This window comes from Corvus brachyrhynchos, unplaced genomic scaffold (genome assembly GCF_000691975.1).
Source record: "Corvus brachyrhynchos isolate BGI_N302 unplaced genomic scaffold, ASM69197v1 scaffold253, whole genome shotgun sequence".
Lineage (NCBI taxonomy): Eukaryota > Metazoa > Chordata > Aves > Passeriformes > Corvidae > Corvus > Corvus brachyrhynchos.
Genome location: NW_008237231.1, coordinates 1,385,363 through 1,411,474, shown reverse-complemented (window position 1 = coordinate 1,411,474; position 26,112 = coordinate 1,385,363). Strand labels below are relative to the sequence as shown.

The 26,112-nt window shown below is 36.7% G+C and overlaps 1 protein-coding gene across 1 annotated transcript in view; it reads right to left on the bottom strand.

Annotated features, from left to right (window-relative positions):
* Positions 1-275: 275 nt before the first annotated feature.
* Positions 276-26,112, bottom strand: part of DDX10 (DEAD-box helicase 10) — a 48,699-nt gene continuing 22,862 nt past the window's right edge. Inside the window, exons 11-14 of the mRNA XM_017729500.1 lie at positions 21,278-21,379; positions 14,496-14,583; positions 8,751-8,839; positions 276-792 (exon numbers count right to left, since the gene is read on the bottom strand). Coding sequence (XP_017584989.1) covers positions 291-792; positions 8,751-8,839; positions 14,496-14,583; positions 21,278-21,379 — 781 coding nt within the window. The 3' untranslated portion in view covers positions 276-290. The remainder of the gene's footprint in view (positions 793-8,750; positions 8,840-14,495; positions 14,584-21,277; positions 21,380-26,112) is intronic.

Here is a 26,112-nt window from a genome sequence, read left to right as displayed (position 1 = left end):
CAAGCAAATTAGGAAGTGATAAGAATTAAAACTGTCAAAATTTCCCAGGTTTTCAAGTCACATTATTCATAAATTAAAGCAAGTACAAGGATATTCATTTTGCAAGTAAAAGTACTTTATGCTAACTGCATAAAATGATAAAAGCTAAGTCACACCACTTATCTTTTGGGAGTATTTATGACACCTGATATATATGCACAACGCATCCAACTTCAAGCGAGTATTCTGCTAAGAGCAGAATTTCCTCTTTTCTTCTCGTCCTTCCTTGGAGCAAGTCCAATAAAAAATGATTAAGATTCATGAGCCTTACTATAAAGCGCACTTACCGGTGCTGGATTGTCTTTAGCTTCCACACCAAAAACATCCCGTTGTTTCACTGTCAGCAAATCAAGACCTTCAGTATCATTGTCATCATCATCATCATCATCATCTTCAAAGAACTGCATGGAGTCCGAATTTGGTACCCTGCTAGGTACATGAACTTCTTTTTCCTCCTCCTCCTCAGACAGCTCTTTCAATTCATCCTCAGACTCACCACTCTCCTCAGCACTTCCACTGGAAGCAGAACATTCCTCCGTTTCTTTTCTTCTCTGCTTTTCCTTTGTTCTGTTAACAGATGTTTTTCCACTGAGATTAGTTCCACACTTCTCCACTGTTTCCTCGTTTACCAAGGTGAGGGTATTTTCATTTTGCTCTGTCTCCTCCAAGTGGTCTGTCCCATTGGCTGCCTCCAGCTGTTTCCGAACTCTTTGAAGAAATCTCACACGAGGTGCCATTGCAAGACCAAGAGATCTAAAGCATGGAATTAAACAAATAAATTAATTTAAAAGGGAGATACACAACTTTTGGCTGAATTAGAAGCCCTCCTTGATGGCTCAAGTGATTCAGTTTCAATTATGACAATTCATATTGATACATTTTGATCAACACATTTAGAAAAATCTAGCATGAAAAATACATGTGAACACTGGAAGAGGAAGGAAAATGAAATAACTGAGAACTCTCAATTACAAGCTTCCCAGGAAGGAAAACAAACTTAGAAGCTGATAAATTGTAGATAAGAGCCAATTAGTTATCTGTGATTCACAATAAAACACATGGAAAAAACACCAATGTAATCTGGTATTGAAAATACATGGATTTAATGTCAAGAACTGAGATAACACTGATCTGTCAGATGTCCTTCACTACTGGAAGCACACCTGGAGCACTATCCCCCCTGACTTCACAGTGACTGAGAGATCAGGAAAACAAACATGGTATGGATGAATGACTAACTGCAGAAAAAGCTAGGGAATCGTCAGAAAAAGCTAGGGAAATACATTTCTACCTTCAAGTCAATTTCACCTGCTCCTACCTTTCTACAGCAAGGCTTTACCTCCATGGCATATGTAACTAACAGAGCCAGTAACTATTGTTTTACCCAGTTATTCATGAAAATTCAAAGTTATACTCATAAGCATTACATGAAGGGACAAAAATTGCAGAAAGAGCAAGAAATCCTGTCTAGCAACAATACTGGAGAGCACTGTGTGGGAACAGATACCTTGACTCCAACAGCCCATTTGACTTCAGTAAACTTTGTCATTGTCCATCGTTATTACACCCCACTCTGACAAATCCAAATTTAAAAAAAAAGCAACGCTTCCAGAGTTCATGAGCCTTCTCATTAGGTGAATAAAAAATGTGAGGTGACACTGGTACTGGTGCAAGGAAGACACAGAGAACCCATGATACAGAACTGAACACAGTACTTGGTGCTTGTACATACACTTAACAAAGGAATAAAGGATATAACCAACTACATTGGCTACAAATATACACAGGCACCCACACCTGTAAAAGACAAGCCTCTTTCAATTCAGAACATGCACAGCTATACACCACCTCTCCTCTCAATGATGTTCAAGTAGATAGCATTATTTCTTCTTTTCACTACACAGCCTCTGAGAGGAACCTGAGTTATAGCACAGGAGAAATATCTAATCCATACTACCTGGCAGAAATGTCATTATAAACAGTCCATGAAGCACCCAAAGATACTGCAGAGCAGCAAGAGTGCACTGTAGGCCCTGGAGACCCTTGAACTTTTAATAGTAGCCAGTGGGACAGGGTAGTCAAAAGGAGTACCCTGCTTAAATAACAAACAAAAAAGCCCCAAATGTAACCACACCTGTGGTTAAACAGGGCACTTTTGGTACCAGCCACAGGTTAAAACACTGAAAAGCAGACACAACCCCAAAAAGCAATCCACACTGTTAAGATAAAGAATAAATCTTCCAACAAATAAAGTTTATTTTTAATGTAAAAATTTTGGTTTAGTGTTTCTGATAATTCAGCACTGTTCCACATGCAACTAACAGCAGTAACAAAGAAAACAGAATTTTATGAAAAAGGATCAAAGGAAGTTCTTATCCAGTGTATTTTGCACATTTACTGACAGTGCATTGCTGAGAGGATAACTCAACACCGTTGGGAACTGAAATTGGAGCAACTAGCAATCTTAAACTTGTTTTACTGTTTGACAGCAAACACTAATTACCTTTGCAATGAAATGATGTGTTAAAGTTTGGCCTATTGACTAGCTGTAATGGAAATAACCAAACAGCAGATGTAATGTTTCACTGCGGCAGCTGGAAGCCATTCAAACCTGGAACTGAGCCTTAACACCAGGCACAGTAAAACACACATCAAGAGATTGCTGCATTCAATCTCTTCAGCAAGGGGATCGAAGTTGCAAAAATCCAATCCTTTGCAAGAGAAACGCTTTTTTGCTTGTCCAGATTTCACATTATTCTACATAAAGTATTGCTGTCAAGTGTTGACAAAGCACTGCAAGCAGCAATAATGTATGGCAACTACACAATCAAGTGTTCACTTCTCTTTCTCAAGCAGACACACACAAGGTATACAGGGTTGAAAACTCTGATTTTATCAGACCTTTTCTTCTACGCCTCCAGAGCTAGCATCAAAGATCAGAAACACACATGCAGAGAAAAGTCGGACAAGGTGAAAAACTAATCTCTGTTCAGCAAAAGTTACAAAACAGAGAGAAAGAGCAGCCCATGATGTGGACAAGACTACACCACAGATCTTTTTTTCATTCAAATATTAAATTCCACTTTCCAGACTGCTGTACTGCACTGATGTCTTACTTTAATAATTGAATAAAATTATTTGTCAGTCAGTCTTGGCAGATTTTTCTACACTGTTTAACAAGCCTACCAAAAAAACCAGTGCTATCAGAATTCAAAATACTTTTGAACCAAAAGAATTCAGACATAAGGGAGAGAGAAGGTCAAATTTATTCGGTAAGACAATAATAGTAGACAAGCTTAGCCAAAGTGTGTGCGAACAATCCCCCAATACTTTTAGTTACATAAATTCTCAAACAAATGTCAGCATTTTGGCTCATTATTGCCTCTTTTTCATAGTATATTCCAAATGGAGAAAAATCTGGGACAAACAATTGGGACATTCTACTACTGCTAAAAGCTTCCCCATATTTTAAGATTTGACAATTCCTTCAGAAACTATCTCTTAATCATTCGCAAAATCTATAGTTCAGTCATCCTGAAACAACTCAATGTATGAACCAGATTTCATAAACTAGAAAGGGTATAATTAGTTTTCAATAATTCATTAGATGCCACTCAGACTACAATCCTACTATGACTGAAGTTACAGCTATGTTTTTATTTTAGTGCTACCATTTCAGACACTCATCCGGAACAAGAAATGTGCAGGATTTTCTGATAAAGACAAAAAGCAGGTAAGTTATTTAGTGAGATTTCATAAACCCTAACAGACAACACTGAAAACACACTAACACTACAATGTAGTCCTCAGACTATGGTAACCTTTAAATGGCAACATAAATTCAGCTGACAAACCAAATAATCCTGTTTCATGTTTTGGTGAATGCAGTGACTTCTTAAGAGCAAGCTCTTCTAGAAAGACATTTGAAATCAGCTTCTAAAGGCAATACTGAAACCAAGGGAGTACTCTGCTACTACAAGTCAAAGTACAGCTGACAGTTCTACTCCTCAACTGAAACCAAGGTGGCCAGACATCAGCATTCCCTAACACTGATCAGGGAATGCAGAGTAACTAAACAAATGACCTACAATACTCAAGTACCTTTCTTAATTTAGTAACAAGTTCACAAGGACTTTCAGTAAATACGTTAAAAGAGTAAAACTGGAAAGAAATAACACTGTATGGCTTTAAGGAGAATATCACTTTTGTTTCTAGTGAATAATGAAGATCAAACATTAATAAACATTTTTTAATGCATTTAAATGAACGGTGTAACAGGCTTAAAATACTGCCTCCTCTAAGGTTTATTAATTGCGCTTATACAAGGCCTTGACTGTGTTTACATCAACATGGTTGCTTTACTTTGCCTCTACTTGAATGAGAGAAAAGCTGGACATCTCTCAACTCTTTAGAAAGATCAAATCTTAGACACTCGAAGCAAAATCTACCCTTGCAAAAAACAAATATAAGAACAGTAAAATCTTCATATTTTTAAGTGTGACAAATGCTCCTTATCTGCTCCTAAAAGATTTCTAGTCCTTTTTAAGATATGAGCCAGCTGTAAAGAATCTGAGGTCACATCTGCCGTACTGCTGCACAACAATTTTACACAAGTTACTGATTCAGCCCCACATTAACTTACTACATTCACTAAATATAGACATATTCCATTAGTGAACTTCTTCAGAATGATTTGAACACATAAAAACACAGCACAGAGATTATTTTTACTGTAGAACAGGTTCAGACAAAGATTTAAAATAGGTTGAAAAAGGTTAAATACTCCCAGAAGCTATTTCAAGAAAACAAATACGTATTACTTGCCTTGCAATATATGCTACATCCACATTTAACATTTAAAATGTTTTCAGAAGACAGTATGAGCAACCGTTTGAAAACAGGAGAACTCACATCAACTGAAATGACACAAATCCGAACTAACAGGCTTTCCAGATGGTCTGATTAATAACCAAAATGAACAGAGAAATTGCTTTTGCTGTGCTATTTACCAGCCAGCTTTATTCCTCTACATTAAGGAGCTCAAATGCCTGGTACTCCTATTAACAATAATGAGGGCCAAGCTATTGAGAAGCAAAGAGAAGGAGAACAAAGACGACATCATGATCGCAGTCTAATAATTTAGAAGACCAAGATGTGGTCTTCCTTACAAAAGGAAAAGGAAGCTCCACACTGCAGTTCCAAACCCTGGTGGCCCCTTGGTACCTGAGCCACCCTGACACCTGCTCAGAGGGCAATATAGCAGAGCACAAGCAACAAGGTTTTCTAGAGTGCATTTAAAACCCTTTCTCCAAGTTAGCTGGCTTAGCCAACTCTGATAGGCACTCTACTGCAACTGCTACTTACGCATATGCAAGTACATTCACTTCTAAAGTGAATGAAGGTCAATAGCCAGCTTGGCTGCAGAATGAGAAAAGATAGCTCAAGATCCTAGAAGAAATGAGGATGATGACTAAGAGAATAATGACCCTGGACTTTGAAAGAGGAGACTGCAGCTTATTCAGAAAGCTGTGTGGCAAAAGTTTACAGAAGTAGTTACAGAAGCTCAGGAAGGGACAGCTGGATCTCCAGGGGGCTGAGGGGGAGTTCAGTGAGAAACACCCAAACTCTGGAGGTGACTGGAGGGAATGCTGGGGTCTGTAGGAGCAATAACATACAAGGCTGAGATTAACCAGGTAACAGCATGAGAAATTTTAAGTCTTGTTACAGGTGCATGAAGACTGGAAACAACAGGGGAAAAGTAATTAGGAGCCATCTTTTTAGTTAGGAGATTGGCATGTAGAAAAGTAAGTATAAGGACAGCAAGAAGGAGAGCCAAGAACCAACAAAGGGATGACAAGATGTGGAAAGCCTGCAATGGGCACAGCCTGAGGACAAAACAGACAGCCCTGCACTCACTCACAGCAGCCAGAGCACGGTAACAAATGAACCTCCTGCCCTGACCATGCAGTAAGGGTCAGGCCAGGCATGGGGATGAGGGTGTAGTGGGTGCTTTCCCTGGATAGGGAAAGGACAGACAGATGTGGACAGATGGATCATGTCTTCTGCTACCACCCATTTCAGTCCTGACAGCACCTGCAGCTACCTACTGCTTTTTCATACTGATCTGCAAGCAAAACTATCTGGATACTAAGGTATGTGTATCAGACATTTTCCCAATAATTTGGCTTCAACTTGTTTTATTTATTCTCTGTGTACCAATAGAGGCAGAAACAGAAAAATATGCTGCATTTCTCCTGAAAGACATGACGACAGTCACAGAGGAAATTACCTTCCTTGGCAGCCCCTTGGAACTGTGACTAACTTGCCTACCCAGCACGCTCACCTGTTAAGATCTGCCCCTGGAGAACAGAGCGCATATATGCGCTAGCAGTTAGCGAAATAAAGTGCCTGAGAAGGAAAATATTTCAAAACACTGCCTCCTCTCCAGGAGACCAGACTAAGTAATTATTCCTTTTCACCCTGTTGTTTGTTTACATTTTCTTATGTTTCCAAAGCTGTCCTTTGCAATTAAAAGACAAATTTCTCTTTTTATTTTCTCCTTCATCAGACTTAAAGGCTGCCTATGTTAACACAAGGCCTACACAAGTCTTCCTCCAGCAAATTATTCTTGATAGCAATTTATAATGAGGATACTGGAGAGAATAGTAATGTACCATGGCTTAAAGGCGATCAATTACTAAAATAGATATGTGTTTATGTGTCTATATGCTCATATAGACATGCACACATATTTTTTATATTTTTTGTTTTGTATATATAAGATATATATATACATAATCTTATATAACACATTACAATGAAAAAGACTTGCTTTTCTGCAGACTCAGTCCATAGAGTTTAAGAGAATCTCAGTGCACAGACATGCCAAGCAGCAGAGCAATAGGGAATGTGGGCAACAGCCTGGAATGCAAACCTGACAGGGGCATTAAGCAGCCTATTTTTTCTGCAGGATTTTTAGTGGACTAACATCTACCAAGCTAGCAGTAAATCTCCACAGAAAGACTAAAGTACTTTTCAGAAAATGCACACAGAAGGTAAAGGGAAGAAAGGATTCTCATTTCAGGTTTTGCCGTAAGTTTGTGTGCAGAATGTAAACCAAGGTCGCTTCTCAATGCAAAATTCAAACACACCAGACTTTGAGGAACATTCATACAAAGGAAGATAACTGATCCATGTATCAGTGGCTGTGCACTGAATTGAAAGCTAGGGATCTGCAGGGTGTATTTAGGTAGACTAGCAGTCTGGAGAGAGGGGAAGAAGAGGGCCAACAAACTAGAACAGAATCTCCAAATTATCTCCCAGATTTATTACCCTCTGACTTTTGATTATACTGCCACATATTTCACAGCCTTGACTAAACCTCTCCTACTCTCCCCAAACAACTGACCGGTTTCTTGCATTTTATTACAGGAATGACATTAGTAGCTTTCCAAACCTGGGACTCGGAATTATTTTGAGGAAGGTCCAAATCCTGGCACACCTGAGAAGACCTGAGAAGAACAGAACTGTAGACTACTCTGTCTATAGATACTAGATGGCACACCATGCTGAAATCCAGAAAGAGGCAGTGGGGTTCTGAAAATTTAGCATTACCACCATCTGCTAGTTGGTTTCTTACACTGGTTGCATTTGTGTGATTATCCCTCTCAGCCCCAATCCTCTGCTGCTATTCCTTACATTCATAGCACAGTAAGATCTACAACAGATTTTAAAAACGCTGACAAACAACACAGGAGAAGGGGCAGACATTGCATGGAGCAAAAATTTTTGAGCTTATGCTAGTTCTCCTTTTTCAAAATGTCTCAGTCCATGAAGTTAAAAAGCATCTTTTATAATAGGCTTATGTATCTTAAAAAACATAATCATGTTAATGGCAGCACAGCACAGGAAGACCAGGTGTTCCAGAATCTAGTAATTTGTCCCATTTTAGTTCATTATGCCATGTGCTAACAAGTTAGCTTTCTCTGTCTGAAATTCCACACATATCAAATCAATTTACTATGTACCTTTGAACACCTTCCTGTTCCCTTATGACTACCCGATGCCCCATGAGATTTCAAAAACTTCACATCTTAAAACAATTTCAAGGGGCTGTCATCCGTAAAGTCAACCTGTCAAAATTAATTTCCCTCCCATACAAAATGTAGAATGATTCACATATATGTACAAAAATAGACATAGCCAAATAAACACTATACAGTCTAGTGCAGATGTTTCATCTTTACCAAATGCACTGAATCTTCTGAAAAGTAATTTATGGCCAAGGAGGAATGTCCCAACCACACTCAAAATTAGACTGCAATACATCATCTTTAGATACTCCGATTTCTTGTTAAACAATACACTTTACAGGTTGATATTTTGTTATGAGGCCAAAGGACAAGTCTAGGGGGGGGAAAAACCACCAAAACATTATTCTCTATCCTTTTACTTCAGAAGTTATGTCTTCCAGTGTATATAGCAAATGTAACTTTTGCTCTAAGTTATTTCTCTGTACGGCAATATATTGTCTTTACACATAATTTCCATTTAGAATGCCCTTGAAAATATGCAAAAGCTCAGCATGAATACAAAACTAAATACACTAGAAGACTGTCCAATTCTGTGTGTTAACACAATCACAAGAGCTATTTAAAGACTGTAAAACTTCTCACTATACAGCTTTCATATTTTATGTTGACCATACTTACAGGGCATATTCTGCTAGAGGCAATTTGAAAACATCGAATACATCCTTGTTCTTCATTAAGTACACTGAACGCAAGTAGGATACAAAACACTGAAAGAAAAATAAAAGTATTCAACAAAAAAAAGACACCATTCAATTACCAACACAAGAAACAACATAAACACAAAATAGAATTTCACTATTAGGTAGTCTAACACTGATTGCAGACTGAAATTCTTTTCAAAATACCCATCAGACAAAATTTATCGCTACTACAGAAGTGAAGCAACTTCAAGTACTTAAATACTCCATTACATTCACATAGGCTGAATTGGCTAAATTTCCCAACAGTGTGTCATGTTATATTTTCCTAGAAAGAAAATAAGACAGATTAGTCAGAAGGAAACATCACTGATTTGATTTGATTTTTTTCTCCTAGCTTTTATGAATGTTGTTATGCTATTCTGATACCTGAATTATGTGGAACTTAGAACAGACTTTGTTGCTATCAACCTGAGGTGTCCTGACTTAATCTTAGCCACAAGCAGAAAGTTATTCAACTCAATACAGCTGCCTTTCACTGTGGTCTAAGATGAGTCATATTACCTTACATTTACCAACAGCTCATCACATGCACAAAGACAATGAATGCAAGTCAGCTGACCAAGACAAATTCACTACACAACATCTACTAAGACCAGTTCAAGGTTGAAATATCAGTTAATCAGAGACTTTCTCAAAAAAACCTGGAAGCACTACATAAGAGAATAACTTAATCTTGTGTTGCATTTTCCTGCCGTCCTTCCCAAAACGAAAGATTCTTATTCTTCTCATGCTTCTTTTACATAGTCTAGTTCTACCCAGCAGCAGCAGCATAAATACTGGAATATTTCAAGTATCAGAAAAGATCCTTGGGTTTCTGTTGTTCATAACCTAATTTCTAACACGTGCCAAAACTCCTACCATGAGGCTTAAACCATCAAACACTAGTAACAACAGCAAGTTATGCTCAGAGTTACAAAACACTAGTAACAACAGCAAGTTATGCTCAGAGAGTTACGTTCAAGCATCCTATAATCACATCCTTCTTCTGCTATGTACAGGCATCTGTTGGAGAAAACTACTGTATTAATAATTCATGTGGAATTTAAAATAAACCACCTATTTCTTGTTAACCTCAGATAGAGGAGCAAAGACCCAACAGCCAGGAGCATTGATGTCTTACAGGAATTCTTTAAATACTTGTAAGAGAAAAAACACTTCCAAAGGTGAAATGAAAGGTAAGACAGTAAATTAAGCAATGTTATAAACTCATTCTTTTCTCCTCAGTAAACTGAAATAAAAACTATTAATTGTAAGGTATGTAGAGCTAACAGATATACTTTTCAAGCTGCCCATTACTTCACTATAAAAGTAAATTTTCATTTGCTTCTTTTTCCTAATGCTAAGGGTTTTTTGGGTAAAGCTTCCTTCCTGACTATGTCTTTCAATTAATTTTAGCTGTGGAAAATGTGAGCTCAATTCATTCAGCTTCTACCAAGGTTGAGATGTGGAATAAAACACTTCTTTGCTCACATTAAATTATTAATCCTTTAACAAAGGTAATTAGAATGTTTAGGAAAAGGCTTCAGATTTGACAGATCTTAATTATCTATTGTTGTCTAGCAAGTGACAAAAATCAATGAAAGCCTCTTTTTTCTCTGCAGTGACAGATGGAAAAAAGCAGGTTAAAAAAGAAGTATCCTTCCTGTGAATCAGATTTGCAGGTATGAAGACCTACATGAGTCACTAATTGCTACAGGGTTGAATCTCATTATGTCTGTTGGATAACTTATAAAGCCATCCACTTACTTTACTAGTATATATTTGGTGCACATGGTCTAGAAATTAACAAACTATAAAGGGCAGAAAGAACACACCTTTTGCATGCTTATCAAGCCCTACAACGACTAAGAATGAAACACCGAACAATTGCATAGAAGACTTGTTCTACTTTACAAGAAGAGAAATCACGCTATTTACTTTGATTTTTTTATTTGATTTCAGTGTCTTCAACTTCCGTCTAAAATTCTGTCATCTTAGTTGGATTTTATTCGGTTCTCCTAAGACTTCATTAGTCTGCACACACACTGCATCTGAGAGAGAACAAGTTTAGTCAGTCTGAACTTTTTCCCTGCTATCAACTGCTGTTGTCCTCTGCCATATCTGCTGTTTGATTTAACTTTCAAGGCTTTTTTTAAATGACTGAACATTGCAAAAAATATTACATGCATTAATTTCTATGGAAAATATGGTTATGGTTGGGCATCATAAACATATTACAGTTCTACTGCAGTAGTAGCTACAGGCCCCCAAAACCACTGGAGATTATTGTACAAGTACCAGAAATACATAAGGAAAAAGTATCACGCTCTATGAATTTACTACCTTTAAATTTTGATTTATTTATCTATTTCTTGGATAACTGTTTTAAGTACTAAAATGCACACAATTCAGCTGATGTGCTGTTTTGACAAAATTCAAAACTAACAGGGTGTGACTGGAATCTCAGGCTGTAACATCCTGCACATCCCTCTGGGCGTGACGAGGAATTCAATGGACAGACATCACTTCAGTGCCACAGTAACATTTGAATTAGCAAGAAAAAGAAGATTCTTTTTTTAAACTGTTTTCCAGAACTGGCTGAACTGACATATTAAATATTAAAATTACAAGAAATGCCAAAAGGCAGCATCAGTCCATGAGAAGAACTGCAAAGGTTTCAAAGGAGCCCCAATCTGATTCAAACTGTCTTTCCAAGTAATAGCAAGGGAACCATGTCCTACCAAATGAACCATGAAGTTTGTTGAAGCAATTAGCAATCGAGAACTTTCTATTTTCAAAGTAAAAGTACCTCAAAGTAAATCAACAAGCTGAAGAGGACACAATAACTTAGACCTCATGCCCTCAACACACGATGGTAGACTGCCATCCTATCTGGACTTCTGTGCATAGCTGTGCTGTTTCATTGCTATCTCATCCATTCAGGTACGGAATTTATTTGTTTCTTATACTACAAATGTCAAGAACTTGGTAGCTTGCAACAGATAGGCTAGACAACATAACACCCAAGCCTCCGAGAAATTCAGCACTTCAGATAAGGATCCAAGTCAGGATTTCATTTGCATTAATTTTAATGCTTTATTTACACTGACATGGTAAGACTACTTGGCATGTTTGCATAGTACGTCTGAACATTTGTAGTTAAACTTTATTAAGGAGGGACACTTCCATGATAAACCACTTGTCTGTACTTCAAGTTTTACAAAAACTGAATGCATTTACAGCTTGCCTGCAACAACACTGCTCTTCTATCAATAAATTTAAAACTGCAACAAAAATAGCTTGAAATGGTAATTATACGGCAATTAGAATTTTTCAAAACAAATTTAAGTTTTTATCTGTAACACTGACAGACAGCCCATGTTTGAATTTATTCTTGGCCTATTTTGAAACTTTATCATTACTTTCTTCTGCTCAATTCAGAATGATCCTTCTCTCCCTTTTAAGAGATCTTAAAAAGCCAAAGCCGGAAACAGAGGTTTGTTAATGTTTTCATTCCAAGTAAGACGATGCTGGATTCCTCCTACTCTCATCCCCCCCCAGCCAGCTGCTCTGTCACTTCTGACATAAATTGGTGAAACTGCAACTTCCCGTGGCAGCTGGAGGTGATCGTGACACCTCACCAGTGCCTCTGGCCTGTGCAGCGCCAGGATGCAGCTTACACTGACATTCCACATTGCTACAAGTAACGCTTCATGCACTACAAAAACCTGGAATACCTGAAAGCCAAAAATAGTTTTCAAAAGCATTCCCTTGGAACATTGCCTTGGAAATTTTATTCACAAAGCTCCCACTGAGTTCCCGAGGCACTTTGATTTAAATCTCCTTGTTTAGGAAAGTAAGAACGACATTCCTCTGACTCACTAAGCGTCCCTACTGCAGGCATCCAAGCTAGGTCACATCACAAAGCCTACCTCTGCAGCACAAAGAAACCACCATTCATCCATCCATCCCAAAGGGTTTTCAAGGTATCTGTGTCAGGAGGCATTTGTAGAAGTGCTTATTCTGCCCTATCACCTGTAAATGAAAGTTCAGGCAGACTAACTCACAGAGGGTATCTACAGCTAGGTGAGGTTAATCTCAAGTGTTTTAAATATGTCAACTTTGACTCATTTTATGTCCCAGCTCAATAGAAAGGTTGAAATTCTTGGTTTCTCTAAGCTTTCACAATCCTGTTTTCATTTCACCCTACTACTCAAGTTTACTAGTATACCTTCAAGTGTTACTAATCCCCACACTGGCTCATACAAATAAAAAGTTATTAACACTAATACAGAACCTCTGCAATCATATATTTCGCAGGCTTTGGCATTTCTGGATTTCTCACCATGTGGCCTTTGGCTGTACTCTTTTAATTTGACCTACAAATATAAGAAAAAATTACATGAAAGATTTGCCTATTATCCTTCTAACTGTGTTTCCCTGCGTCTCAATTTGAGCTTTCGATTTTGTATAGTTTTGAAGAGACTTGATACAGCTACAGACTTCATAGGCTAATGATATACACAGTTCAAAAACAAACAAAACAACAACAACAAAAAACAAAAAAGCCAGGAAAAAACCACACAACAACAACAAACCAACCAGCCTTGGAAAACCAACACATTGCAGTGCTTCAATAAAGCAAGTAGTAAGCTCTATTCCAAAGAGCTCAGGGCCTAAAAATATTATAAAACCAGGGACACGTCAGCAAACATGTTTAAAGATGGCAAGAGGCAGCACAATTTCCAGAAATGTTTCACAGGCCACCTTTCACAGAAAGTGTCTTTTACAACCAAGCTCATTCTCATCAAGGAACCTACTTAGTCATTTGAAGTTTCCCTTCCAGTTTTCCCCAAACCTGATAAAAACTTGGTGAAATTCACATACTGTCCATAAAGTCGCCCAGCATTAACCAGCACAGTAAAGAAATCTCATTCATAAACCCATTCGCATAATTCTCCATTCTACCTGGCTATTTTGCTGCTCATTTAAACCCAAACAAAAGTTAAAATGCTTTACTCAATGCATTGGATTTTACCCTGAGAAAGGACAAATTGTCACATATATTCAGGATATATGACAATAAAAATTGATCAAGGTGGGCATGTGAGGCCTACATGGTTTTGTATTTCTAACTTTTTAAGTCAAGTAGCATGATCTGCTACTTTTAAGTAAGCTTTTTCATTAGTAGTATTATTTTGAAATTTTCTACATCAGCTTTCCAATAAACTCTCAGGGCAGTTGAAGTTGAGAAGAAACCTCAGAGACCATCTAGTCCAAGTGCGTGCTCAAGCCAAGGTCAGCTAGGGCAGGCTGCTCAGGAAGGAACCCAGTTTTTAATAACCAGCACTTGGAGACTGCACAGCCTTGGTGTGCAGCCTGTTATAGTGTTGAACCACCCTCACAATAAAGGCTTTTTCTGGATTTAAATTGAGCTTTTTGTATAGCAATTTGTGCCTGTTGCCTCCTCTCCTGTCACAAGGCATCACTCAGAAGACTCTGGTTCCCTCTAATTTATGTTTCTCTCCTAATACAGGAAATTCTCCAAGTGCTCAAATCATCTCTGGTGGTTTTTCAGTTCCAAGCACTGCTTCTAGGGCATGTATGAGTTGGTCAGTTATTCAATCAGAAGTTCTAATTCAACTAACATGCCCCAAGAATTATAGTGTAGCAGATGACTTACCCTTTGAGCTTTCTCTTTTAAGTCCTGATCTTGAGCTAAGAAAGCTTGCATCCTCTTTTGGATGTCTGTAAGTTTTTCAGGATTAATTCTAATTAAAAACAACAAAAAAAAAGCAAGCTTTAATTATGAGAACATGCTAAAATAAGCACCTATTAAGTTCTCAGGAGTATCTTTGCATATTTTTCATTGTTTTATTATGCACAGAGCTATTACCACTGGAACAGCACAGAATGGAACCATATTAACGATGAAGATTACACTCCTCAAACAAATAATGCACAAAAGACAAATAGCAGCTGTTTTATTCAGAGACAATTTTCACTGAAGGTGGTGAAACTTCTTCCAAAGCAAAGCAGAAACTAGCAGAAAAGAACTTCTTGATTTTATAAAAATACTGCAAAAATACAAAAACAACATAATGAATTACAGTACTACTTTATGCTGAAATAAAAGTCTTCAAAAGGAAATTGTCAGCATTTTTAAAAGCTTAAATAAGATTCATTGTGCCAGGAATACTGAAATTTAAGTACTTCTTAGAAAGAATACCAAGTGAGCAATAATAAAGGACATTGAGATTAAACAGATTTAAGAGCTTCTCAAATAAATAAAGAATATTGACTGTACTATAGAAAATGCCATTAAACCTACTAAAAAGATATACCGGTCCTCTCCCAGATTCTGAATTTTTAAACTTATTCCAGTGATACCTACATTACTGCAGGTTTATTTGCCCAGATCTCTTCTCACCTACTCCTGAGCTGCTACTGCCACCCTAGTGTATAATACAACCTAGCAAACACGGTGGGAAGTTATTGTCACTAAATATGAAAACAGGTATCAAACTTCACTCCCTTTCAACTTCTTCACTCTCTTCAGATACAGCCAGGGCAAAACTACAGTGTATACAAGCACTGTCTAGCTGCAGTTTTAGTGAAAGATCAAAAAACTTGAGTTCCAGTTTCCAGACAACACACAATTGGCTCTAAAAGTGTAAAGACATAAGAAAGAAAAAAAGAAGCATGAAAAATTGAGTCGGGGACAAACTGACCAAAAAATCTTTGGAATATAATGATAGAAAAAGTAAAGAAGGAATAGCATGAGTTATAAAAAAATTAATATGAACATCAGTAATAAGTCCAGAAAAGTAGTGGATTGCTGCTAAGTTATGGGAAAGCTGTTAAGAGATGAACCCAAAGCCCCTAAATTAGCCAGTGCCTTTTCTCCTTGTCTTCACTCAAAGTGGCAGCTGCAATCAGTCAGCTAACAACAGCTACAGCACAGTGCAAGCTCACACCAGAATCACAAATCATGGGCAACCAAGTACTCAGATAAATCAGCTGGGTCAAAATAAATTTGCTCCATAGCAACTAGAGAAAGTAAAAGCACTTTGAGTCATAGTTGTATCTAATCTTAAGAACTCATCTGAGATGAGGGAAAAAAAATCCTATCAGACAGGCCAGGCAAATACAGTGCTCATATTCAAAGGGCACAAAAAGGAAGTTAAACAATTAACTTTTTCTTGATACCAAAAAAAACAATTTGTAAGGACCTAAAGAAAATAAGCAAATACACAACAGCTAACACAGCTTAGTCAGAAGCAAAATATGATTCATCAGTTTGATTATCCTCCATAGCAGCATTAACAGGTCTTAAGAATGGGAAAGAAACAGCAGATGTTGTATCTGGTGTCAGGAAAGCATCTGGCAGTTGTACATTCTCATAAAATAGGGAAACACGGTTTATGTGAAATCTTCAAGTAATGCAAAAATGGCCTTGGAGCAGTACTCAAAGAGTAGCTGAGACTGCCAACTACTCCCTGCTGCCACTGTCAAACTCAAAATGCTTACCAAGTTCCAATTCTCACCTGGACATGCTATTACTCATTATTTTCTATGACTTGATTATTGTAGGAATATGATTCATTATTTATAAGAGACTATATGTCATTGAGGCTCCAAGCATAACAGACAACAATTCTAGAAAAAATACAGCAACATTTTGTAGACTGCATATAAATTTTGAGTAATTTGATTGAAATTTGCAAGAAAAGGGTTTGAAAAAGACAAAACCCACAAGATACTTCACATTCAAAAGCATGGCTAAATAATGTGGTATAAATCTAAGCAATGTCAATTAAGAACATGGTACCCCAGGCACATTTTGAGCTTATGTGTTTGTTAATGAATGAGCAAATTTGCAACACCTGAATATCAAAAAAAAGAGGAATAGTACTGGATTCTCTCTTCTCCAACACTGTACCATGGCAGTCACCCACTGTCATCTTCCTCTACTGCTGGGATTAAAAAAATGAGAAAGCTGGTCATTGTTAAACTGGACTTTGGCTTTAATGAGTTTGTATGTTATTTCTTTCTAAACAAATAAAACCCTTTACAATAAATTGTATACATGTGACTATTAGGAGATACAAACGTAAAAGCTAAACACTTAAATGAATTACCATAATTTATAAGCTTGCCTAAATGCTAAGGACCAGTGAGCTAAAACCAACCATAGAAGGGGATTTTATAACATTGCCATTTTAAGTAGGCTGGTTATTTCTTCCTCTGCGATCATGTATCTTACCTTTAAGAAGCAGTACAACTTTCTGAAGCTACAGTTTCGCCCACCAGTTGCATAAATGCCGCACTTGACTTGCCATGATGGAAACACAAACTCAGCTTGCTTGGCCTTATGAACTGATCAGACAGCAATCTCCAAATTTCCCCGTTGATACACAGCTTGATTTCCTCTCATTTTCCCTGGTTTTAATACTAGGATACAAGCACTGTTTTAACTAGACATTGTCTTTTCACCACTCCTCTCCAAAGCAGAATTTAAGCAAAAAGACCAGCAACCACCTAAGAGACCCTGCTGCCCTGATGGAGCAAAACAGTTTCCATACTCGACTCAGCTTCCAAGCAGCAGCAGCAGGTTTTGCACCGTGCTCTCAGTCTGCAACGTGGCTCCCTATGGTTACACTAGGCAACCTGAAGGCTGGAGGGAGTGGGGAGGCCTGGGACCTAAGGAAGGCTCACACCAGCGGATCACACACAGGCGCATAACCACACTGATTAGTGACATCCATGGATTGTCTTACAGTAACTATGGCAACTGGGAGGCAGTGAGTTTTAGCAGATTCCCTATATTAACAGTACCCTATATTAATGGTATTAATGTGGAATACATATCTAAGTATTATCCACTTTGAGGAAGGTAAAAAAAGAAAAAAAGGTGCTATGTTGTTACTGCTGTTTTCTTCAAAAAACACTTTTTGTCATAAGATTAAAGAAAGCGATACTACATCATGGGTATCTATACACTTGCACTTCCTTTGGTAAAATTTTCTACACACAAAATCTGTTATGGTTACACCTGAGGAAGCACCTCCTATCTTTTTATCCAACAAAGTTGGATGCAACAAAGTAACCTCAAAATACTATCAAAAATAATTTCAGTTTACAGCTTGCACGGAAAACTAGGAGATTACAGATGCCTTACACAAATGTACATACTATTTAATACTTCCAGAGTACCTTTTTTACCATATTTGAATGTTCTAAGATCTGATATTTATTACTGCATATTTTGCACTTTCTCTTGCTCGGTTTGAACAATGAATTAGTTATGTACTGTTAAAAGCACTACCTGTAAATTGGCAGCTTGTGCTGATTAGAAGGGACTAGTTTACTTCAAACCACTACAGGCAGCTTAGATTTAAAACTGAAAATTAGGAAAAGAGCCTAAACCCTAGTCTTTTGAATAGGTATCCAGGAAAACAGAAAAGTTCTTCCTCTTTCTACTTTCAAATTATGGAACTGTTTCAAAAAGACTGTCTAAATGAAATAAAAGAACATTAAAAATAATTTGCAAATCAAAAAATACAAAATAAGAAAAGTCACAGAGTTCTTCTGACCACTATACCAGACAACAGGTTAACAAGAACAGCAAAACAAACACTTGAATTGACAATGTTTTAGAAAGAAGCTTTTGAAAAAAAGCTTGCTGAGAGAATTTCAGAAACTTGACGAGTTACACTCTGTGGGCAGTAAGCAATACTCATTATGTTCTGATTCCCAAGCAAGAATTCTTGAGAATCTATAATTAGGTGAATAAGACAAACAACAGGAGAAGACTTCACCAGAAGACCTGGAACATGGTCCATGGGTTGATGCAACTTCTTAAACAATTTATAAACTTACAAAACGCACAGAGGTTGGATTAATTAGGAAACTGGCTAGAAGTAAACAGCATGAGAAAATTTGTAGTTCAAAACTTCTAGAATTAAATTGGTTTTCAATCCACAAGTAATTACAAGGATAACTTTTTAAGGATTTTAGTTAGCCACTTCCAAGTACAATGCTACACCTTTTAAATCTTAACACACTAGGCAGACAATTCTAAGTGAAAGCATTCCTGTTCATCATGATGTTACAAATTCTATTAAAGTTTGTTTTGCAGATTGAAAAACTGGATCTTGGGGCAGGCTGTTAAAATATGTTATCAATCAAAAGCCCTGACTTTTCTCATAATGATTCCAATTAAGAACATTACTTAAATGTGTTTATTATACATATGTCCTAAAGGCTTGCTACAAGAATGAATTTTTGGGGTGGTGTTAAAAAAAAAAAAAAAAAAAAGCAGAGTTTTCCATTAAAGTAACATCAGATTAGCAACAATATGTTAAGAGATGCAGCCATGAGTATCTCCCCAGAGAGCCACCTAACTTGGATTATAAATATAGTATGCATTTATTTGGGGTAAAAAATTTGGATTATTATCCCAGTACAAAAACACAGATTTCTATTTACATGGATAAATACAGGCTTTTTTATCACTTCCCTTGATAAGCTGTTCAAACAATTAACACCATTACTTAAGAAGATAAAAGCTTAGCTGACAAGGAAAGGGGGAATACTTATAATGTGCATGAGATCAGATATTTATTTACTGAATATAAAAGTAAGATAAATTACTTGAATAACTACCATTTTAAGAAGGAAAATGATGAAGTTTAGAAAAAGAGATTATTTACTGAAGTGGTTATACAGCAGATCCTTTTAAAGTACTATAATGCTTAAAGGAAAAGAAAATATCATACTTCAGTTTCTTTACTGATATGATCCACATTCACTTGGTGTGGTTTTGTTTGGGTTTGTCATTAAGTAGTTGTTGAACTGCATTCTAGTCCTTATTTCACTGTTTTAGCAAAAATTGTTTATGTTTGAAGTTCCTGCGCATCCTACATGGATTTGATACACGTGTTTGACCAGAAGAGGTGGATTTACTTCACCAGTTGCTGTGTACTCAGTTTGTTACACAGAAACAGCAGTCACTACAGTTCAGAAGAGCCTTTGAAATGGCATATCCTATACAACAAAAATAGTTAAAAAAAAAACCAACTAAACCTTAAATCCAGCAAGTGCTATATGCATTGTCTCTATTATCTGTTTCTATTCTCTGAAGAGATGGCAACTTGTAAATTTTGAGCAAACCTGAAGATTTAAGCAATGAGGTGCAAATAACCACCTAAAGTTTGATCCTAATTTGATTTCTTCTCAAAAACAATTGTTCTACAGACAAATTCTGCATAGTTAATTATCTTCTTTGCTTAGATATCTGTATCTTCACATGCAAACCACAGCTTTTCAAAGTAAAACAGTCCTAGCTTTGCTCATACCCACTCATACAGAAACTTACATTTTCTACCTTGTCATCCTTCCCTGATTTATTTTATCTCTACTGTACAATTTTTGGCATGGTGTGACCTGAACTTTCTAAGTGCTAAAAATGGAGTCAGACTCATATCACATTTTTTGGCTTGTTTTCAATTCTTCTTCTATATTTCCTTCACATTCTCTTTTCTCTTTTAATTCAACATCAGACTGACAGGCTCAGAGAACAGTAAACTCCTTCCTACCTACAGCTGCTAAATAAGAAACTACCAGCAATTCTTTTAGTGGTAATCTTTTTTTCTAATATTTTTACAATTGGGTTTTTGTGTTTCCTACATATCCATTACTCTGCATTTAACAGAAAATGGAAACATGCTTTTTTATTTTTAGCTGGTATTGTTATATGCTTCTGCAACTCCTTCAAAGTCAGTTCTATTTGTACAGGTAGCATAGCTCTTTACAGGTTTCCCTTGGAACACTCTCTTTAGTATGAAAACTGACCATTTTTTACATCCTGTCCTTCAACTAACTGATTCAGAAAGGTCATGACAAATTGGAGAAATAGTCTAGAACTAAAGAAAAAACAAGTAAGAGAAACAAAAATGATAACAGCAATAAAAACATACAGGGACAGATTAAAAAAATTGTAATTGTTTAATCTGCAAAAGAGAAAGAAAGCATTATCATGTTCAATTACATAAAAAGTAGCTGCAAAGAGTAAGAGAATACATCATTTTTCCATATATTCTTGGCACAAGACAAAAGAAATATTTCATTTAAATTACTTACAAGTCTTATCAGACACTTGAAGAAAAAAATGCTAATGGTAGTAACTGTTAAGTATGGATGAGGTCTCTTTGGGAAACTGTGAATATATTAATTGGCATCTGATAAGAATGATTTGTGCAGCTCATCCTGCCTTTGGGAACAGCAATAAAATAGGTAACCTCTCAAGGTCTTTTCCTTCTACAACACTACCAAAACTAATTCATTTCTCTGATTTGTCCAGCTCCAGGCAATTAAAGCACTTTATCAAGATTGTCATAGACTCAGCATACATTACTCTTGCTGAAAGAAGGCTGAATAACAGACAAGCCATTAGCCACTTACTTGATTTCACTGATAGGTACTTTCCTCTGTGCCAGCTGTTCCACCATGCCTTTTTCTTCTGAAGGAAGCAATACTAACAAAGCTTCACCACCTTCTTTGTACCTGATCAGAAGGGAAAAAAAGAAACCTCAAGCAAACATGAAAAAATTACTTTTTTTGCTGATGTTTTCAATAGCCAATGAGAATTTATATTTGATTCATTATAAGCAGCCCAAAGAACAGACAAAAATTCTCACTTACCAAAGGGAAAAGAAGAGGCAAACCAGTTAAGTGACTTGCCAATAGCCCCACTTGACCTGATTTTAAAACTCCACCTAGAGTTCTAAACATCTAGGGCTAAGACATGGATTCAGATCAGTAACTCTCTTCTTCCCTCAATTTGAAGTATTAGTGGCAAACAAATGATACTTGATCAAAGTGTACTTTGATTACAATACTAGAAAATCCAGCTACTTGCATTCACCCTTCAGCAAAAGGCAAGGTTTAACACTTGGTAAAAATGTGATTCTCTTTGCATAACCTGCAAGTCAAAGACAGGGAAGGTTATGAAAGGGTCAGTGCCTTGGTCTCAAATAACAACTCCTTCTTACATGCTCAGTAAAGGCTAACAGGTCACAGAGATATCACTGAAAGAAAAGCATAAAAACAGGAGCTCTTTCATTTACAGAAGCAGTTTTCAGGTGCAAAAGAGAAGGTACAATCAGACTGATCCCATAAGAACGTATCTAGCATTCACTCTTCAGTGCACTTAACAGCTGTATCAAATGTAGATGAGCTGGTAATTGCTCAAGATACACGGTTAGCAAAGACATTAAAAAAATCAGTTAATTTATGCTTAAAGCATCTTCTTGATCATTTTCTTTTTGTGCAATAAAATATCAGCTCCTGCTTTTAGCACATCTACTGACTTCAGGACATGCATCTAGAAAAAAGTACCCAATAGCATTAGTAAACAAACAATGCAATGGGTTTAAGTTGTTTTGAAGAAATGGGTAATGATGAGCTTGCATGCACTAAGTCTGTATCTACTGTAGCTCTTACACTGTTTCCTTCTTTGTATTTACAAATAGTTCTTAAGAGTACAGATTGATAACAAAATATTGCACAGTCCTACATTACCAAGAAAAAAAAAATGTCAACTGAATTTCAGAAGTATGCCAGAATTGGACAGAATCCAACTCATAACCAACTGATGAGAGCAATGTGTAGGACAAAGCAAAACCAGACTGGTAAGTTGCTCTGCAGAGCAGCTTTTAACTCCCTTTCTTAGGGAGGCCAGGGAGCACAGAAGGATGTTCTCAGGCACACCAAACAAGAATCATAGTATTAACTGATAAAAATCATTTCAAGTGGAATACAGGGAGCCCACACTTCTCCAAGGATAAACAGTTATCACTTGGCAAAAACAGTACTGCAGAATTGTTTGAAAACTATAAACACTATCTGTCACAGCACAGTAAGCAAGGGAAGTAGCAACAAAATCTGCAGTTAAAATAGTCTGACAGCTTTTATTACAGCTTTCTGCTTTCATTTGATGAATTTGAAAAATCACAACAAAATGCTCTTGGATGCCTGGGATTTTTTTTTCCCCAGTGCTGTATCTGATAGGTTTGGAGACCGACTTCTAAAGACAATTTACAAATGTCTAGTAAATGTTTTCATCATGAAATTTTCACCTTTACATTCTAGATTTTGAAATATTACACAGAAATAGAATTGATACAAAAGCAGAATATCTGTTACATGCCAACATCATTTGAATTTACTGATTGCACATGGATTGATAAGAGTACTTTGGTACTGTACAAAAACTATACTGACTTGATTTTAATCCATTTCAGTAGTAGATCTAAAATGTTCTTAATATAGAAATATCAGCTTGCACAGTCTTTCTTAAAAAAGACGTCCAAAGCAATACATATGTTTGGCTTAAGGCAATTTATTATCTTTACCAAGCATGTTGTCACTGCTGACCAAACATCCCATGAATGTTTGTACCCTTTATACAACAATTAAGGTTGAGAATAACTTGCTTACAGAGACCAAGTGCACCTTTTAAGAAAGTTCTATGTATTTCAACCCAACCAAATTCCAAATGATACATCTGCAAGGTGGGTGCCTGTCGGACACTGCCACTACCTGAACAAGCAGTGAAATCCTGGAAAGCCACTGAACCTTAGAGGACTTCACATTTTATTGTAAAAATTGATGATCATACCACCAAGACAGCCAATTATTCATCAAAAAAACCTGAGCTCTCAGAGCACTGTTGGAAAGAAGGATGAAAATACTCTCTTATCTACCAGACAGGAAGACACAGATAATGTTGCTGCCAATATCAGTCTCACCAATTTAGAGTACAGAATAACACAGTTCTGCTCTTCTCTCCAAAGCAGATGATATGAAAGGGAAAGGATTCCAACAAGAGCTACGTGAATGATCTGATATCTGGAAAGAATCTCTGTTAAATCTCTTAACAATCTTCATCATTTGTCAAGAAAAGTCTTGATTGTACTATATAAACCCATACAAATGATGATTTTTTCAGATTCCTTAAAGTTAGCCAAAGGCACGAAGTAATTTGTATAGTTTTGTTGCTTGCGGTATTTCTTATCACAGACTACCTGACTTGGCACTATTAAATTGTTTCTTTTTCGTATCTCTTTTATTCAGTGTGCAAAACACTGTGAAAGGCCAGAGTAATAGAAATCACGGAAGAAATACTCATCAAAGGACAGAGAGTGCAGATATCCTCTCTACAAGCCACAAAACCAAAATCTCCAATGATACAGTACAGGAAAAATCATTCTACATTTGTTTTGCTTGTATATCTTCCCAGCAGTATCCACAAAGTCACTCTGAAAGAGGATGCAGGATCAGATAAACCTTCATTCTGATCCTTACAAGTTGAGCTCATGTTATTAGGGCTAAACTCATTATATGCTGAGTCAGTTATCTTTTCAGAAAGTACAAATCCTAAAGGCACATTCCATAGGTAATTCACAAAAAACGCCAAGCATTATATCTGCTATCTATGGACAACGACTATTTCAATGTTTACATTAAGTCTTGTGAAGCCTTTTTGCAGTACTTATTGTAGTAGTACTACAGCTAAGTAAAGAAATAATCACATGAAAAAATAGACAAAGAAGAGAGAAGTTTTCAAGCACCTATACTTTCTCATCTTTTGCCACCTATTAAGAGGGAAAAAAAGCAACACAAATATTTCTCAGAGCTATTCCTTCAGAAATTCAAAGGGACTGAAAGACATCTGATAACTACTGATGCAGTGCAATCCTTTTCCTTACACGTTTTGGAAACATTCTCTTTTAAATGCCAATAGTTTAAAAATATTTGAAGTTAAGGAGGAACAGTCTTTGCCCATTTTGTACTGTAATCATGACTTAATTAATTAAAACAAACAGTTTAATAATAACACTGTTCCTTAGAGCTAAACATGAAAAAGAAAACATCACAGAAAAATCCAAACTATCTTAAATACCATCTGGCAAGGTGTGCATCTGTTCAGCGGACGTTTAGATAAAGAAAGCAAAATGCAGCCTGTAAGAAAGGAGTTTTACTTGGGCAGAGTATTATCTTATTTCTCAAAAAAAAACCAAAAACCTCATAATGTGTTAATCAGAAAAATATAGTGTTAAAGATAATCTCAAGAAGAGAGGCTTCAGTGGAAAAGTGCAGTTTTCCAAGATGTTCCTTCTGCATATTTCATACTAAAAGCTTCCATCCTGGCCAACTTAGGAAAGCACTAGCTACTAAAAACTGACATAAACAGTAACAAGAACAGTTACATCTGATCAAAAGTTGTTTCCATTACAATGCCTAAAACATAGGAGAAAAGAACATCTCTTAGTATCCTACAGGAATAAAATTCTCCACTAAAGCAAACAAAGGAACATCTCTGTAATTCTTTTCAGCACACAGATAAAACCTTTAAACCTTTAGAGATGATAAAGCAGTGAAGAAACAACCTTGGTTACTGTAATTCTTCAGTAGGAGGACTACTTCTGCAGATGAGACCGTATTAGGAAAAGTTCTCCCCATTCTTGCTGGCTGCAGCCTTCAACTTGTCCATCATCACCAAAACCTGTCATCTGTCCCAAAATGCTAATTCACTCTGATGATTTATTATTCACTAAGTATGCACTTTGATTCTGCTGAAGAAAAGCAAATTAAAAACCTCAAAGTAATCAAACTTTCTTGGACTGTGTAGTAATTGATGATCTCTTGTCATCCCCTCAAGGTGATCAAGAAACCAGCGAAGGGACTCATCTTTGCACTGTGATTTTAACAGTCTCTAAGGGTACAAGATACAATTTATTCCACGTCCACGGAAAATTGCATCTTACTTGCAGAAAGTCTTTGGGAGAAAAAAAATCACTTCTAGTTCATATCTGCCTTATTTTCTAGTGTCTACTGACTTTAATACTTTTGAAAAAGGCAAGCAACTTCTCTGCAACTCAATCATGACTTACAAGCAGGAAGCTGTGAAAATCATCATTAGAGCTATAAAGCAGAGGGTTATATTTACAGTGACTGCAGACAAGAAAAAGAAAGATGTCTACAATCGAGGGCAAGTGCCAAAGGCAGACAAAGAGGAAGTGAGATAAATTACCTAGGACAATGTGGTACTGGCTAATTACAAGTAGAGAAAAATGGTTTAAAAATGTTAAGAACCCCATTTCCTTAGCAAAGAAACACAAAGTGTTGCCAAATAGCTTCACTTGATTAAAAAAATAAAAACCATGCTAAAATTAAGAGGATAGTTTACGCACCATGACAGAATCTATCTTAAACTTCTGCTAAAAATCACCCTG